The 17,197-nt window shown below is 35.8% G+C and overlaps 1 protein-coding gene across 1 annotated transcript in view; it reads right to left on the reverse strand.

The window, feature by feature from the left end:
• Positions 1-17,197, reverse strand: part of mdga2a (MAM domain containing glycosylphosphatidylinositol anchor 2a) — a 143,378-nt gene that overhangs the window by 101,137 nt on the left and 25,044 nt on the right. The window contains exon 2 of the mRNA XM_079386072.1: positions 3,140-3,279. Within this exon, the coding sequence (XP_079242198.1) occupies positions 3,140-3,279 (140 nt within the window). The remainder of the gene's footprint in view (positions 1-3,139; positions 3,280-17,197) is intronic.

Here is a 17,197-nt window from a genome sequence, read left to right on the forward strand (position 1 = left end):
GAATTTGTTTTTGTTTTGGCAGCATTAAATATTTTATACGGCATTTATGGCTCAGATTATTGGCTCAATTGGCTAGAACTGAAAACCTGCAAGCAAATATGGCACAGTTGCTGTCAAATATGACAGCATTGATCATCTGGCATTAAGATGAATGCAAATGTTAACGGATAGATTTCTACAGGTATTATACACCTTTTTGCTCCCCTCCAGGTCCTGGGGACATGGGATGACAGCCTCCTCCACTGGCTCAGCCTTCCAGCCACTCGATTGTGAATGCAAACTGCCTGAGGAGAGATGCACTTAGCACTTAACGGCAACAGTGATGAGGCACCATCATCTTCAGGTGTACCTCATCACACACTGCACGCCCCGTTCATCTCTGATACCTGTTCCTATCAGGAACCTGGCCGCAGGGAGGCGAATAAAATGGACAGCACCGCTCTGATTCGAGGAGAAGAACGTCACAGGAGCATAAAAAAAAATCCGATCTCCTCACAGAAACTGTGTGTAGAATGCAAAATGAAGGCTTACCTCAAAACTATGACACCACACCGCCAGGAGGATTTCTTAGCAAACATTTATATTTTAGGACTCTTCCTAGCATTCCGAGGTCTGACAGTGCTCCTCGGGGAATCACTGAGTCTTCTGCAGTTGTGCAGATTCAGTGATTTCCCTCGTGGCCGTCTCTTCTCCTGCACTAACTCAGTGGGACTGCTCTTCCTCTCCACTGAAAATGCAGCAATGAGACCAAGATGAGAGGCGTAGAGTGCTGCCTATCTAAACCACGCACAGGCTATGGGACTGATAAGCCCTCTGCAAGATACGACGAGGAGTGGGGCGTTGAGAGAATTAAGACCACTTGAGTGAGGGTGAAATGGAGAGTACTGCAGCGAGTCCAGAAGTGTAACAGATGAATGATACATACAGGAGTGCGTGAAGCAGAAACACAGAATGTTGTTATCTTCCTCTGATAATCAAAATGTCATATTATTCAGGATTATATGGTGTCCTCTTGAGCTGAGAAGCATAACATTGATTTAGGACTCACAGTAGCACCATAATTCCTGCCTATTTTGTCACTTGGTCATATTTAAGTAATAGATATGGTAAAGGTGAGTAGAGGAGAATGGTATTACGACAACTGAAAACATTTCAGGATGACTGCTGGCAATTAAAGTATCTATAACATGGGACAATAGCAAAATTCCTCACGTTTGGGGTAAGCTGTGTCATATCGAAGGGTAAGCTGAATCACTGGGGAACACTTGACTAATTTACATCTCAAATAGAAATATGAATGTAAATGAGAAAAAGTAATTTTCAAATGCACAATCCCATTTCAAATTCTTATTTGCCAGCAATTATTCACAAATCGGAAAGGAAATGCTTAATATTCAGAATATTTGAATACAGTGAAACCATTTTTGTAGAGCATTTGTAATATTATTCCCTGCATATGGAGACAAATCTTCACTATTAATATGGCACAGCTTACCCTGAAGCATCTGACAAGCTTTATGCTTTATGTGGTGGTACCTCAGATACCATTTGGGAAATTCTTCATATATAATTAATAATAATAAAATAAAAACAATTGAATTAATTTAAAGGGCACCTATTATGCAAAATCCACTTTTACATGGTGTTTGGACATAAATGTGTGTTGACAGTGTGTGAACACAACCACCCTACAATGATAAAAATCCACACACTCCTCATTTTTTAATCCCCTTTAAACCAAATCAGTCTCATTAGGCCTGCCATTTGATTCTCCATGCAATGTGATGTCACATTGCACAGGGCCGAGCCACGGGGTTGATTGACAGTTGTAAGCTGTCCTCCATTTTCTCCGATCTCGATCTTGTAAGACTGAACATAAGAGCCTTAATTTTCTCCCAACATCTGAGCTGACTTTCATTTTCCAAGGTAATGCACCTCATAATCTACCTAAATGCCTAAATCTGCCTCAAAATCTACCTAAATACGTTTATCACTCCAGAATCCTTTGTGAATGTCATGTTGTTATAGTACTTAGTGTTTTCACTGTGCTTGTGTGTGTACGTTATTTAAGTATTTTAATTGATCATCGCCACGCTTGTGAGATTAGTTCGCTGTTCGTTCGGTAGCACGGCCGCGCAACTCGGCCCATTGATCCGCGCCGATGGCAGGTCAGCGTGGCACGAGCTCTGTAACATCACACTGTTTTGTCCCACTTTCAGTGCATTTGGCTTCTCATATGTATGGCTGAACACAGGTTCTCTCGCTCTCAGTTATATTGCTTCTACCAGCTGTTTATTGCTGTAAGCTAAATATGCAATGCAGAGAGACGTATACTCGATGCCCTCTTCTGGAGAAGGGGCGGGAATATGCAGCTCATATGCATTTAAAGTGATACACTCCAAAACAGGTCCTTTTTAGACACACCCCAAAAATGTCATTTTCTAGCTGTTATAATAAATGATCTGTGGGGTATTTTGGGCTGAAACTTCACAGACATATTCTGGGGACACCCAAGACCAATATTATATCTTGTAAAAAGGGGCATAATAGCATAATGCATATTTATACATATATATATTTCTCTTATATATAGTAATATGTATTACGTATTATCATATTTCTTATACAGGTAGTATGTGCGTGTAAGTATATATATATAGTTATATATACTGTGCATTATCACACAAATCACATAATCATGAAATCATATAATATACATTCTCTATAATAAATATACTAAATATACTTGATATGATGCCTGGCACAGTTCTCTGAATATCAGATGCTACTATATTGTATTTTTTCAGCACCACAGGATGTCTCGTAACTCAAATTTATTTTCCATTTCCAAACATTTTCATCTGTGTAGCACACTTTATGAATAGTTATTTTTCCTTATTTGGATGTATGAGGTTCTCCTTTTTATTCCATTTTCCTTGACTCTGTTTTAAGTCAGAATAAGCTAGAATACTCGCAATTTGATTCCAAATGTGAAGATTCTTAATATCATTCAATTTCCAGACATTTTATCTCTCCAATCTTGTGTAAATATGCCAGTTGCAGCCATTAGAAGTCCTATGGTGACACCTCGCGCTGATGATTGAAGCGGTCAGAAGTCAGTAAACACCTAGAGCCTCACCTGTGGCCGTGGATGCCCCGAGACCAGACAGGTCAGCTCCAAAGTCTCCCCCTCCCGGATGGTGTACACCCTCTCCGTGTAGCGCTCCTCCTCAATGTTGCATGCGTGACCGGAGTGGATGATCCGAACGTTTGGAGGAGCTGCATTAGGGAAGAAATGAAAAAGTGATATAGTTCACTTTGCAGGATCATTTGAGGTCGCATCATCAACCAGCCACACTGTAGAAAGCTGTCATGAAGGGAAATAAAATCCCTGCCACATGAGACTGATGCTTCCATCCAAATCAAATTCAAGGTGAGGCACTGCAATCATTCACGTTGCTCCAGCGGATGTAATTTGCACTACACCAGTTGCTCTGTATGTAGAAGAATCTTGGACTCGCATTTCCAAGCAATTTCGTAGACAAAAATACCCTCATTTAAGCATTACCTTATAGTACATCTCGAAGATCCGTAGGCGACTGATGAGGCAAAGTGCCTGTATTATTGATTTGCCCTCTAAGCAGGAGAAACGGAGCTCCGGTGCACTGCAGTGTGCTTGCTTGATGATGTTGCCTCCACTGATCTCCACTTACAAAGCAATTCAGGGCTGCCTTTTTTTTTTACACAAACTCAAAAAATTGTATTCATACACTTTTGGTTTTTAATGTTTGCGGTTGCTCCATTGTTGCAAAAGATTCGGCACAGTGATACAGAAGAAATACCACAGTAAATGTATGCACAAATTAATAATTGTAAGGTAGTTCCTATAACAATGCATTACTAAATGAGTGAGCACTAGTGTTAGGGAGAAACAAAATTAAACATAGCAATGCAAGTAACTTAATTACAATTTTCAGTAGCATGAGCGACTAAACAAAAGTGGGTGTGATGTTCGTTCAGTTTGTCATGTGAGTCAGTCTCAATCACAACAAGGAAAGGAACCATGTAAAATGACTCATGATAATAATAAAAATGACATGAGTAGGGTATTGAAACTCTTAATTTATTGAGCTTGATATAGATTATAAGACAAGCAAATTTTAAAGAAGGATAATAACTCAGTGATATTTAACATATAACAGTTGATTTAATGACTCATAAAACACACAAAAAGACACTTTTCATCATCTACTGTAGTAATTCAGCTAACAGTAGTGTAGATTTTGTGGATACAAGCTCCTTTTTTAATGAGTAGAATTGTGATGTGACAAAATGCTACATTGTGTAGTTTTTTTTTCATAGTGCAGCTCATTTGGAAAAGACTTATTTATTCTAAGGAATCTGTTTGTTTGGACTGTTCATATAAATAGAAACAGATTCACTGACTCTTACAGTGTTTTAGTTCTTTAAAGCTAATATTTAGCTCATCACTATGGTTTCAACTTTAAAAACTAGGCTAGTTTTTAGATGCATTTAATGCAAATGTACACTACGTTTCAAAAGTTTTGAGTTCTTAAGATTCGGCAAGTATGCATCCTAAGTTGAATTGATTGAGAAAAAGTTGATAAATTGATCAAAGAGTAAAGAAACTTATATTATCCATTTCAAATAAATGCCATTCTTTTGTACTTTGTATTCATTAAAGAATCCTAAAATAATACAGCACAACTGTTTCTAACACTGATAATAATAAATGTTGCTTTAGCACCAAAACAGCATATTAGAATGAGTTCTGAAGGATTGTTGACACTGAAAACTGAAGTAATGAAAATTCAGCGGAAAATTCAATTTTACCATCACATGAATAATTTACATTTATATATTCAAAGATAAAACAGTTACACACATTAAATTGTAATATGTCTGTATCACTGTTTTAACTGTATTGTTGGTCAAAGAAGTGAAGCCTTATAATACAGTACTTCTTTCAAAAACATTAATAAATCTCACCAACCCCAAACTTTTGAACTGCAGTTTATCTGTCAAGTCAAATAATGTCATGTTGACTGTTCCTTTACTCACACATTGCTTTTGTGCAAGCAAAACAGGGCTATCATTAAATTCAAAATTATATCATTGTAAAATATACTTTAAAAAGATATTGCCTCAATTTAGTTATTTTCTGTTAGCTTGTATTGTAGCCAACTATTTCAAAAGAGCCCCTTTGGCAGTAGTTTAACTACTTTAAACACTGAGAAACATATAGCATGGAATGAAACCGTTTCAAAGTCGTTCCCCAACAGTGGTGAACACACAAAAGTAATAGGCACTGACACCACCTGGAATGAAGACATCTCAAAGATCTAATAGTGCACACCGGGTGCTACTGCAGAGGGTTTAGGCAATGACAGGAAATGCTGCCGAAATGCATTATGTTGCAAGGTTTCCCTCTGAATGCCGAAACAAAACACACACCCACACAAACGTATTCTCTTCCTGTGTGCCAGCTGCCTGCTCTGCACCCTGGCCTAGTTTCACACCATCTATTTTTAGAAAATCAGTGTCTTTCTCACAACCCACCATATGACTGTGCTAATGTCCTTCCATATGACGTCAAGAATTCATGAAGCAGACATCACTGAGCAGGCCTCAAAGGGGCATGCGGAAGGTGGTCTCTGGATTATTATTGATTAAAGAGTGCTTTGAGTGCTTTCTGACGTCTATGCTACGACATCTGGATGCTCCTTGCAGACTGGAGACCACTCGTACATGCAGAGGAGGATTATCTTTCTATATGAGTTATGCGATAGCGTCATGAGGGAATTATATGAATGACATAAGCATTACAAACAGATATTCATCTCAGGCATCTCAACATGCCGGTGCATATCATTACTTGCTAATCTGTCAACATAAATGCACTCATATTTTCACACTAGAACAATGTCCTAACAAGGGTTTAGTACACTGAAATAGGTGCTTTTTCCATTTTGGAAAGGATTTTTAACATACAGTACATATACACAGTACACTGCTTTTTGTCATTTCGAGATAATTGAATAAAAATGTCAGCATATTCTTTGGCTGAGGAATATTTCGTACCAAAATGGCTGCTGCTCTTTCTGTTTTCAAGGTTAGTATGTCCTCAGATCATTAGCATTCAGAAGTCAACAAAATGACAACATTTTATAAATAGAAGCAACATTAAATGATTATTTTTCCTATTTTGTGACAGAGTGTTATGCTTTATAATTCCTGTCAAGCATAAAAAACAAGAAAGAAGACTCAAATAATGTCACTTCCTCTTCCTTATGTCTTTTAATGTGACAAAAACATGACACTATTGAGGTACAGCAAAGTGGTGTGGAAAGTCACATGGATAAAATTATTTAATTCACCATATAAATTTAATAAACTGTATTTAATTAGCTGTTTAATTCAGATTAAAGGTTGTTATATAAGTATAATTGATGGGAAAAGCCAATATACAGAGCATTTTATCATTTAACATTCTATATATATATTTATTTATTTTTTTAAAGTGTACAATTAATTTACCTGAGGGTGAGTAAATGATAACAGATTTTTTTGGGCAAAAACAAAAATTCTGTGATCATTAACTCCAAGTAAGTTCCAAACTTGTCTTTGTTCTGCTGAACACAAAGGAACATATTTTGAAGAATGTTTATAACCAGGCTGTTTTGGGGCACCATTGACTTCCGTAGTAGGAAAAAAAAAATACTATGGAAGTCAATGGTGCCCCAGAACTGCTCTGTTTCCCACATTCTTCAGAATATCTTCCTTTGTGTTCAGCAGAACAAAGACACTCATACAAGTTTGGAACTACTTGAGGGTGAGTAAATGATCACAGAATTTTCATTTTTGGGTGATTAAAACAATCATCACTAATTACTTTAAAATTCATTTTTGAGTAAAAATTGACTTGGCAAGCTTGATTCAAGGGAAATCAAAACCCACATGGATAAGATGGTCACGGGGTGGTGATGGCGCAGTGGATAAGACACATGCCTTTGGTGTGAGAGACCCGGGTTCGAATCCACTGTGAGACACCAATGTGTCCCTGAGCAAGACACTTAACCCCTAGTTGCTCCAGAGGCGTGCGACCTCTGACATATATAGTAATTGTAAGTCGCTTTGGATAAAAGCGTCAGCTAAATGAATAAATGTAAATGTAAGATTATTTAATTCACCATATAAATGTAATAAACTGTATTTAATTAGTGGTTTAATTCAAATTAAAGTTTGTTACACAAGTATAAATGATGTAGTGGAAAAACCACTAAACAGTATTTTATCGTTTAACATTTTATTTTTTACATAAGTATACAAAAATGTAATTAACAATTTGAAATATTTGAATTTATATTTTTATGTAAAAAAATAAAAACAACATTTAAGTCTTATTTTTGATATGTCCTATTTTTATTTTTTATATTATACAATTTGTTTAATGGATTTAAACAATTTTTAAAAAATATAATAAGTCTTAAGAATTTATAATATAACTTTCCAAAGATTTTTGTGTTTAGTGCACTTCATCAAATGACTCAAATGGCACTTACCTAATAGAATATTTTCCCAACCCCCAATACATCAGGTTTAGTCATTAATCAATTAGCGCTTGTTAATTCTGTCCATTGGGTTTTCACAGCTGAAATTGAAAAGCCCCATACTAGGTCATGTTTCCATGGCAGCCATATTCAGAGCAACAAATCAACACTCCAATCTCATGTCCTCACATTACATGTCAAGTATATCACCTTGTCTAGAGTATGTGAGTACATATTCTAAGAAATAAATAAGGCTGTGCTCTCGGTTTAATTTCCTGGAAGGCTATTACTATCTCAGAAAGCAGTCTATGGGCCTCGTGTTGGAGTTTCCTGCCCAGATCAATCAAACCAGCGGCGTGTGATTGCCTCATCCACTCTGGAGGGTGATTCAAGTTTGGGTCTGTATCGCAGTCAACCCCTGCGTGGGAAATTGAAGCGCTTTTGGATGTTCTTCCAATCAAACAAGCTTTGATTTCAACGGTGATATCTGCCTGAATTCTTTAAAAAAATGCTTGAATGCCAGCAGTTCCTTAGAGGGGAAAAAGATTTCTTTTCACGGCCTGATACCCTTAAGAAACGCTTCAGTTTAGCTGATTAAAGGTGGTCATTTCATGTTAATTTCTGCTTCGTCCTGAAATCAACAAGGACAAGTTACTTATATAAAGACATTAAATGAGTAGCTATCAGTAAACTGAATCTGTAGAGTCTCTAACAAATAATAGAGTTAACATGGATAGAAATGGGCAGTTTCAGTGGACTGGGCAATATACATTGAATATTCATGATATATTTTTGCATTACTGTAATGTGTTTTTCTTTGGCCATTAAAGAGTTAGTTCACCCAAAAAAGAAAAATGTCATCATTTACTTGGGCTCAAGGTGTTCCAAACATGAATTTCTTTCTTCTGTTCAACATAAAAGAAAATATTTTAAGATGTGGGCAACCAAACAGCTGATGGTCCCCACTGACTTCCATCGTATTTTTCCATATATGGGGACCAGCAACTGCTTGGTTACCCACATTCTTCAAAATATCTTCTTTTATGTTCAACAGAAGAAAGAAACTCATACAGTTCAGAACAACCTGAGTGTGAGTAAATGATGACAGAATTTTCATTTTTGGGTGAACTATCCCTCTAAGTTTCATACAGACGGTTTCATTAAAACATTTCTGAGCAAAAACGGACTTGACAAGCTTGAAGTCTGTTTCAATTAATCAATTACAAAACTCTGGTTCAATATAAACATAAAATAACAGCAAACATAAATATTGAGAAATATCATAAAAAGTAGGACTGGGCGATATATTGCATGCATTTATGCATGCGCATCTCGTCAGTAAAGCCGGTTCCTTGATTAGTGCTAAACAAGCTATGCAATATCGCGTTCATTATCGAAGGCGATATTATCAGCGATAATGAAAGCGATATTGCGTAGCTTGACAATGAACTACGGCTCTGTTTATTAAATGGAGCCCCATTTGAAAACAGGTGATGGAGATTTAGCGCTAATCAAGGAACCGGCTTTACTGACGAGATGCGCATGCATGCAATATATCGCCCAGCCCTAATAAAAAGGCAGAAAAAATGTGAAGACTAGCCCTGGTGTGTAGTATGATGAAAATTGCTAGTTACATTTGTTTTCTGCTACGTTACAAAATGAACATATTATATGGTATTACAGAACACATTTAAATTTAGAATCATAGTTATGGGAATAAACACTGTAATCAACACTGATGGAAAGCCATTCTCAATTGCTGCTACCAACAATAATGGAAACAGACATAAAAGCATAAAGCTGTCTGAGACTGCTTTATTCCTGTGCAGCAGACACATTCGTTTATTATAGATTTCAGAAGTCTGGCATTGGATTCTGGATGAAAAAGTACTGAAAACACTATATGGGTACGATGAACAGAGGACATACTTTCATCTTTCAGGTAAAGGGACCATTCTGTCAAATAATTACATTTACATAAAAGTTTTAAAGAAAGTGTTTTATGTATTTTAAGCATTGTGCATTTCAAAATAAATAATACTGTTCACAGAATTCCTTATCTTACATTTAAAAATGTCAGATAATCTCACATTATAGGTTTGTTAATAACTAAAATAAAATAATTTCTCAGTCTATTTCTATTTTAAATAGCATTTTGTAAAGACCAAATATTCCGAAAGCATTTTTTAAATATTATATCACTTTTATATTATAAATATTTTATGAATATAATATATCAGTGTTAGCTTTTGCTAAACTATGTGTTGACCACTAGCGCTCAAGACAAAACATGTCTATTTAAATGTCAAATATGTCTGTGGGGTGCAGCAATACAGCGTGACCCCTCTGTCTGCAAACATTAATCCTTTTTTACAGTACGGATCCCTTTTGCTCAATCACTCTAATCAGACACGGACAGAGGGGGATAATAACCTATTGGGTGGAGTGAGCTTATCACTTTGATACACATGCTACGACAACTGCTGCTGCCCGATCCCCTCTGGTCTGCAACCATGTGGATTAACCCCCAGCCAACCTGGCAACCCACTTGTTCATACAATCAACAGCATTCTACAGCCCATGGGGAGGTGAGACACATGGAAGAGGACAAACCCACAATGCATTTGTCTACCATTCTGTATATAGTGATAATCACGGTTAAATTAATTATTTAATTGTTTTCGCCTGCATTTTTTTTATTCCACCAACTGGGTTCTTTTTTTATACAAGTATGGCAGCATTAAAGACAATTAGTCTTGTGAAAAAATTGATTCACTGAATTATCGCAATTTTTATGATTTTTAAATCTTTTTTTAATCCAGAATTAGATAATAATTCACATTTAATTACTCTATTTTAGCTTATGCTTACACAAAACTTAACTAAACATTATTTGTATTGCATCTGACATCCAATTATCACAATAAGCTTTATGCTTTTTGCGGCCTCAGTTCAAGCGGCAGCTTGGAGCGCAAGTGAACCGATCAACTCTTCTGCTTTACTACTCTTTACAGCATGACATAAACATGAATGAATATCAGAAGGTACTGTATGTTTAAAGAAACAGTACAACATACTGAAATGTATCATGTCTCAATCAGGGTTTCAACTGAAAAAAGGCGTCAATAAAACAGCTTGTAAAAAATATGGAATGCAATGCTTCGTTTACCCCAGTTAAGTCATTCAGTGTCCATAAACTCGAGCAATAGAGAGAAGCATTTTGATAAATATATGCACTACGTATTCATTATTTCATGAAAACAAGCTTTTATTACAGCCTTGGTTTAAATGTTTATAGTTCAACAATGAATTGGAATAAAAACCAAATTTATATTATTAAAAAAGTTGATATAAAAGCTGGCTTTTGTGCTATTTAATATTTATCTACAACTCAGCTTTTATATGAGTGTTAATTAATTAACTGATTATTGAATAAACTATTTTCACTTTCAGTTTTGTTCTTATTTAAAACGTTTACTTCGGTTTCAGTGTAAAAATTCATTTTGATATGTCACTATTAGCAGAAAATGCAGAGCTAGACTCGGCTGAATTGGCATGCAAACTCAATGTCATGCACTGGTATCATATTGGTAATATGGCTTATTTTTGTTTTTTTATGGCACTAGCTTCATAAGCAGCAACAGCTTAATGTAGCATTTTATTTTACTTCAAAAAGCATTTTTATTCATTCTATTGCGCATTTTTACCACTTGCTTTACATGCAGTGAGATCCAGGGTTTTGAAAGGACCATTTTGTAATAGAGTACTGTGTGATGCTCCTGAAATAAAACTACAGTTAATTATTTTTTTGCAAATATGACTAGGTCTAGTGTTAAAAAAGCAAGCAAAAATCGCAATAATCGTAGAATCGCAGTCCTTAAACTCGCAATACAGACTGGCACCCAAGTATTTTGATAATACTGTTTCAAGAAATACGAGTATGGTCCCAGCCCTAACAATTAGCACCCTTGGTTGTGACATTTGACGGTGCACTTATTTCGATGACGAGGGGCTGCACTGGATGGCAATCATCTGAACCTGGTGCGCCAAAGGGCTGATGGAATTTCCTTCCCCCTACATTTGCAGAGGAGCTCGATTGAATAAGCACTGCAAAACGAGTCATTAATTTTCATTAGCCTGGCACTAATTCTGTAAGGCCCATATACGCATTCACATCCGAATTGAAAGTGCTATTTCAAATATCCGATTATTTCTAATGGTTAATATTAATCATGCTGGGAACACGGCTAATTGTGGAGGGTCTGGCTCAGAGGCACCACCCAAGGCCATGAAGTTCAATTGACAATGAGTACACAAAGTGCCAGCTACCGTTATAAAAGGCTGCTATTTGTGTGCTCATTCTTTCAAGAGGAAGAACAAAGATAACTGATATAACTTCTAGCCAAAGGATAAATCGTGACAAAGCAAAATGGTTTCATGCTAGCCGTGTTTCTACAACTTTATCAAATGCAAATACCCAGATAAATTCACACCGACAGCACAGCTGCAGTCTTATGTCCAGTTCAAATCACACTGAACTCAACACATTCTTGTTAATTCATGATGGCTAAACAAATTATAAGGATGTCTTGATTGATTACCCTCTGTCACAATAGATACTTTCAAGTGAGGGGATTAATACATTTTATTAACACAATTTTCAATAATTATTACAATATATGTTTTCAAATGTATAAAAGATGTGTTAACAAACCATTTAATGGTAAATTATTCAGTGATTTAAAGATTAGGTGCATCTTGAATAAATACCTAAGAATGAAACTAAATAATATAAATTACTTTATATACTCTAATGCAAAATTAACCCAAAACATTGGGTGCAGTGAGATGTTTTAAAATGTCATTTATTCCTATGATAGCAAAGCTGAATTTTCAGCAACAATTACTTCAGTCATCATCGTCACATGATCCTTCAGAGTTCACTGTAATATGATAATTTGGTGATGTTATCAATGTTGAAAACAGTTCTGATATATTTGTGGAAACCAAGGTACATTAGAGCAGCATTAATCTGAAACAGAAATTTTTTGTAACAGTAAAAGTCTCAACTGCCACTTTTGGTCAATTTAATTCAAGTCCTTGCTGAATAAAACTATTAAAGAAATACTGACCCCAAACTTTTGGTACTGTATACCAAAACATAATTAATTAAAATTATTCAGGTTTATGTCATTTCAAATTTTTCCTATTTTGTGTGGCATTTCTTGCACATATTTTAGTGGGTCATTCACTTTGCCACATTCTCATTGCAGGAATATTTTCTTAAATCAGCAGCATTTTGTTACTATAACATGCACATTCAAACAAAGATGATGTCAATAATGCAAAATGCCTAGCTATGCCCTTTAAAAGAACAGCTTGGGCCTTTTTCTGCACATTTATCACAGCGTCAACTCTGAGTCAACTATGATCATAATAGGTCTTTCGTTCTACCCTGCAAGCATCAGAGCTGATACAACTGTTTTTATTTTTTATATTTTAATCACCTTTGACCTTTTGATTTCTAAGGCCTCATGCTGAATTTGATTAAAATGAACTCCATCACCCTGGTCATACTTTTTAACTTCAATTCAACTTTAATTGAAATGTTTTTTAGTGTGAAGACCAGCTTTGCTGAGTCTGGGGACCAGCTCGGTTGACTTCAGTCTGCTTAGCGGTATTCAGCTAAACACTTTGGTTTTATTTGGCTTTTGAAATAATAATGAATTAGTTCTAGATTCACGTCAGCGCAGTGGGTGACCTTTCAGGCTAGAATCAGCCATCTCTGTACGCTTCTGCGTATTCTAACAAGGTTTGCTTGCGCATTTTTGATTTTTCGCATCCTTTGATCTGTTGGTCTGGAACAGGAAAGATGTCTTAATGATAAATGAGATTTTACATTATCTATTTAAAGCTGTCAAACTTGTCATGTAGCCCCAGGCTACCTGTGCTGAAGTGTGTTCTCATCTTTCTGTTCTTTCTAAAGAACAGAACGGTTTTCACCCCTCTCTATTATACAAAGACAAAGATTTGGCTACATCTTTGCTTTAAAAAAAAAAAAGTCTACAACATAAAATACTAAAACAACTACAAATATGTATGCCTATATCTCTGCTCTTTCATCATTCTTTTTAAAGTTCTCCATTAATTCAAAGTGATTAAAGCCAGCCTCTAATGGATACATATTTGGTTCAAAGTCTATCTTACAGCAGTGATTCTGATGCAAAGCTTGTTGTCGTGACTGTAATTGCATCACCAGTGTAGAAGGCTACTATAAAACCTTTTGGGATATACATTCCGCTTCAAATTAGTTTTCGTCATCTTAAAGTGAATCAGCCTATTAAATACAGTGAATTAAAGGGCATAATAATTCTACGAGCAGACAATACACAAGGCCATGAGTTCAGGCAGTCTTATTCTAGTCCAAACTTATATTGTATTATTAGCCATACTATAATAATTTCTCTGTGTAATTAGGACAGGCAATATTTCTGCCCTGTTTTTAAGGTGAAACATTACCATGTGCTCTACAATTCAAAGCACAAAGGAAAAGTGTGTATGTGTGTGTGATGGAAACATAGACCATGACTCATTTATTAATTAAATATAGTATTAAACACTTGCCTTTTTCAATTTGATATGTACGATTTTAAACTTATTTAAAAACTCGTAACATTCATAACATTATCATAACGTTATGGTTGAACCACTGATGTTACACGGACTATTTCAATGATGTCCTTACTACTTTTCTGGGTCTTGAAAGTGATAGTTGCACTACTGTCTATGCAGGGTCAGAAAGCTCTTGGATTTCATAAAAAATATCTTAATTTGTGTTATGAAGATGAACGAAGGTCTTACGGGTTTGGAAGGACATCAGGGTGAGTATTTAATGACAGATTTTTCATTTTTGGGTGAACTACTCTAACAAAAATTGTTTAGTGAAATATTGTTTGCCTGTGGGTTTGTGCTCACAGTGACATATGGTAGTTGATGTGAGATGTATAAAGCACAAAATTATCTCTGATCAGCTCTGCATGTCTCTCTCAGGCGAAGCCCGTTTTGTAGAGCACAACGCATCTGTGAGATCCATATTTCAATCACGTCTCAGGTTCTACGCCTCCAATCTCAACGCTCTACTTTACGAATATAGTACTTCTGGGCAATAGCAAGTACGCCTCCAAATGCTTAACAACCAGCACAATTTCCTCCTGCTGCACTGAGACAAATGCATTGATTTCTCATCACCGCTATCAAAGCTACCTCAAAGCACAGGGAGTCTGGGCCTGTTTGAACACAACACCTGATCATGAGGGGGACAGTAATGAAATTTGGAAAAGCTGCTTACGGCTCACAGAGAAGCTAATCCGTTGATGCAGCATGCTGTCCACATGAAAAGTGATGATTAGATTATGGTTTGCATTCAATGCTAGTGAGAGGGGGGAAAAACTGGGCTTGCAAAAATATGTCATCCAAGAAATAATGGCTTGATGTAATTAGATCCCTTCATGTATGCACAAACCCCAACCTTCCACTTCTGGTGGCATGCCATATGCTCTTGTCACAGCAATTGCTCTTGTTGTCATTGCTGTATGTGGTATTAGCATTATTTGGCACAAAACATAAAACAGTTATTCATCTGCAAATAAAAGTGAAACTAAAACATAAAATAAAATATAAAGTAATATAAAATAAATAACAATAACAAAATATTATACAATAAATATTTACAAATAAACTATATAATATAATATAATATAATATAATATAATATAATATAATAAATCTGGATTCAGTCTGCTGTTTAAATGATTAAAGCTCTAAACATACAATGTAGATAAAAAAATATAATTTTTTATAAAAATCAAATCTCTCATAATATAATGTAATATAATATAATACAACCATACAATGTAAATTTAAAAAATAAATTTATTTTATAAAAAAAAGTATATAATATAATGTAATATAATATTTCTGCTGGAGCTTTTATTGATTGAAGGTTTAAACATATAAGAGCACACACGCACACACATCTGGTCAGCTATCCTGTAGTGACTCTCCATAGGCGTAATTGTTTTTATACTGTACAAACCGTATTTTCTATCGCCTTACACCAACCCTACAACCTAGACTCTAGACACAAAACTTAAAACATTATTTGTAACACAGGCTGTCCAATGTTCAAACTTTGCATATTCCATTCAAATCTTTAAAGAAGCCTTGCATTTGCAGAAACATTGGTTCATAAAACTAATTTATTATGAAATATCATAGGAACATTACTTTAGATCACCCACACACAAGATACCCATAGTTTCACTGTCTAGTTTTTAGTACAGTCATTAAATATAGCTTTTCAAAACACATGACGCAGCTTTCATTATGGTTCTACACATTCATACATCATTGTAATAGACTCGAGAGAAAAGTACAGACACTGGAATCATTAAACAAAATTTGAAAATTGTTGATGAAATAATCAAATCACAACAGTTTTTTTTAACTTTAAATTTGAAAAGAAATGGAAAAACTAGAAACACCCTGTCTTGTGGATTTGCCCACAGGTTCTCATCCACATCATAATGGGTTTTCATTAGCTAAACATCTTGGAAAAAATCTTCTGGCATGACAAATACAGGCCTGACATTGGTCTCCTGTGATGTCATTGCATGCATCATCTATAGCCTTGAGCAGAGTGACTTGTTTGTGAGGGGGGGCCTATTGTGAACCTTCCACCTCCATGTGGAGAAAAAATCCTCAGTCGGGTTACAGTAAAGAAAGGGGAGTATGGGGGTAAATACAAGGTGATAAACTGTGGATGGGCCTGAAACCATGATTGCTCTCAGTGTCGTCGCTAGGAATTCTGAGTAATGCAACAGTTACTTGTTGTATCGATTGATAGTTAGATCATTGTAATGAAATAGACACTCGATGCAGATGTAACACATGAGTTGCATTTTGAAATAGAAATACTTTGATGGTGATTTTAGTTAAATGAACAAAAGATCTTTGGCTCATGTGTACTGAATCCAAGCATTTGGAAAAAGTGTTAAGTGTTTTGAAAAATGAAGGTTCTGTTTTTAGTGCAAAAATGATTGTAAAAAAACTGTAATCACTGACTCCAGCAGATATTGTCAAATAACCTATATATGTTGCATAAAATGTTTGTGATCTACAATTTGTTGACATATACAGTAACAAGCTGAAATCAAAGCTGGAATTGCACCGCAGCAGATAACACATTTGAACGGGTTTTGCTAAACTTTGCAGGGCATTTTGAAAGTCTGCCTAAGGGGTAGAAATGGTTTATTGGTGGGAATATGATTCAGTAGAGAGAGATAATATGCATGTCCTTGATATCTGACTTTATTGCACTTGATGCCTGATGTCAGTCCTGCCCCAACACCTGGCACTGCATCCTCCAAGCAGTCTTAAATCTGACTTAAAAGCTCTGGCTGCACAGGCCAGATGGTGTGGGTGGTCCACTGAGGGCTATAGACTAAGATAAGCCTAGGGTGATTTTATTTCCCTGGCCATTTTTTCTGTTTCTTGCTTTCCTCTCTCTCTTTCTCACCCACTCACACATACACACAATTTCCATTTTGCTCTGTTCGTATGTCTCA

The sequence above is a fragment of the Barbus barbus genome, assembly GCF_936440315.1.
Source record: "Barbus barbus genome assembly, chromosome: 30".
Lineage (NCBI taxonomy): Eukaryota > Metazoa > Chordata > Actinopteri > Cypriniformes > Cyprinidae > Barbus > Barbus barbus.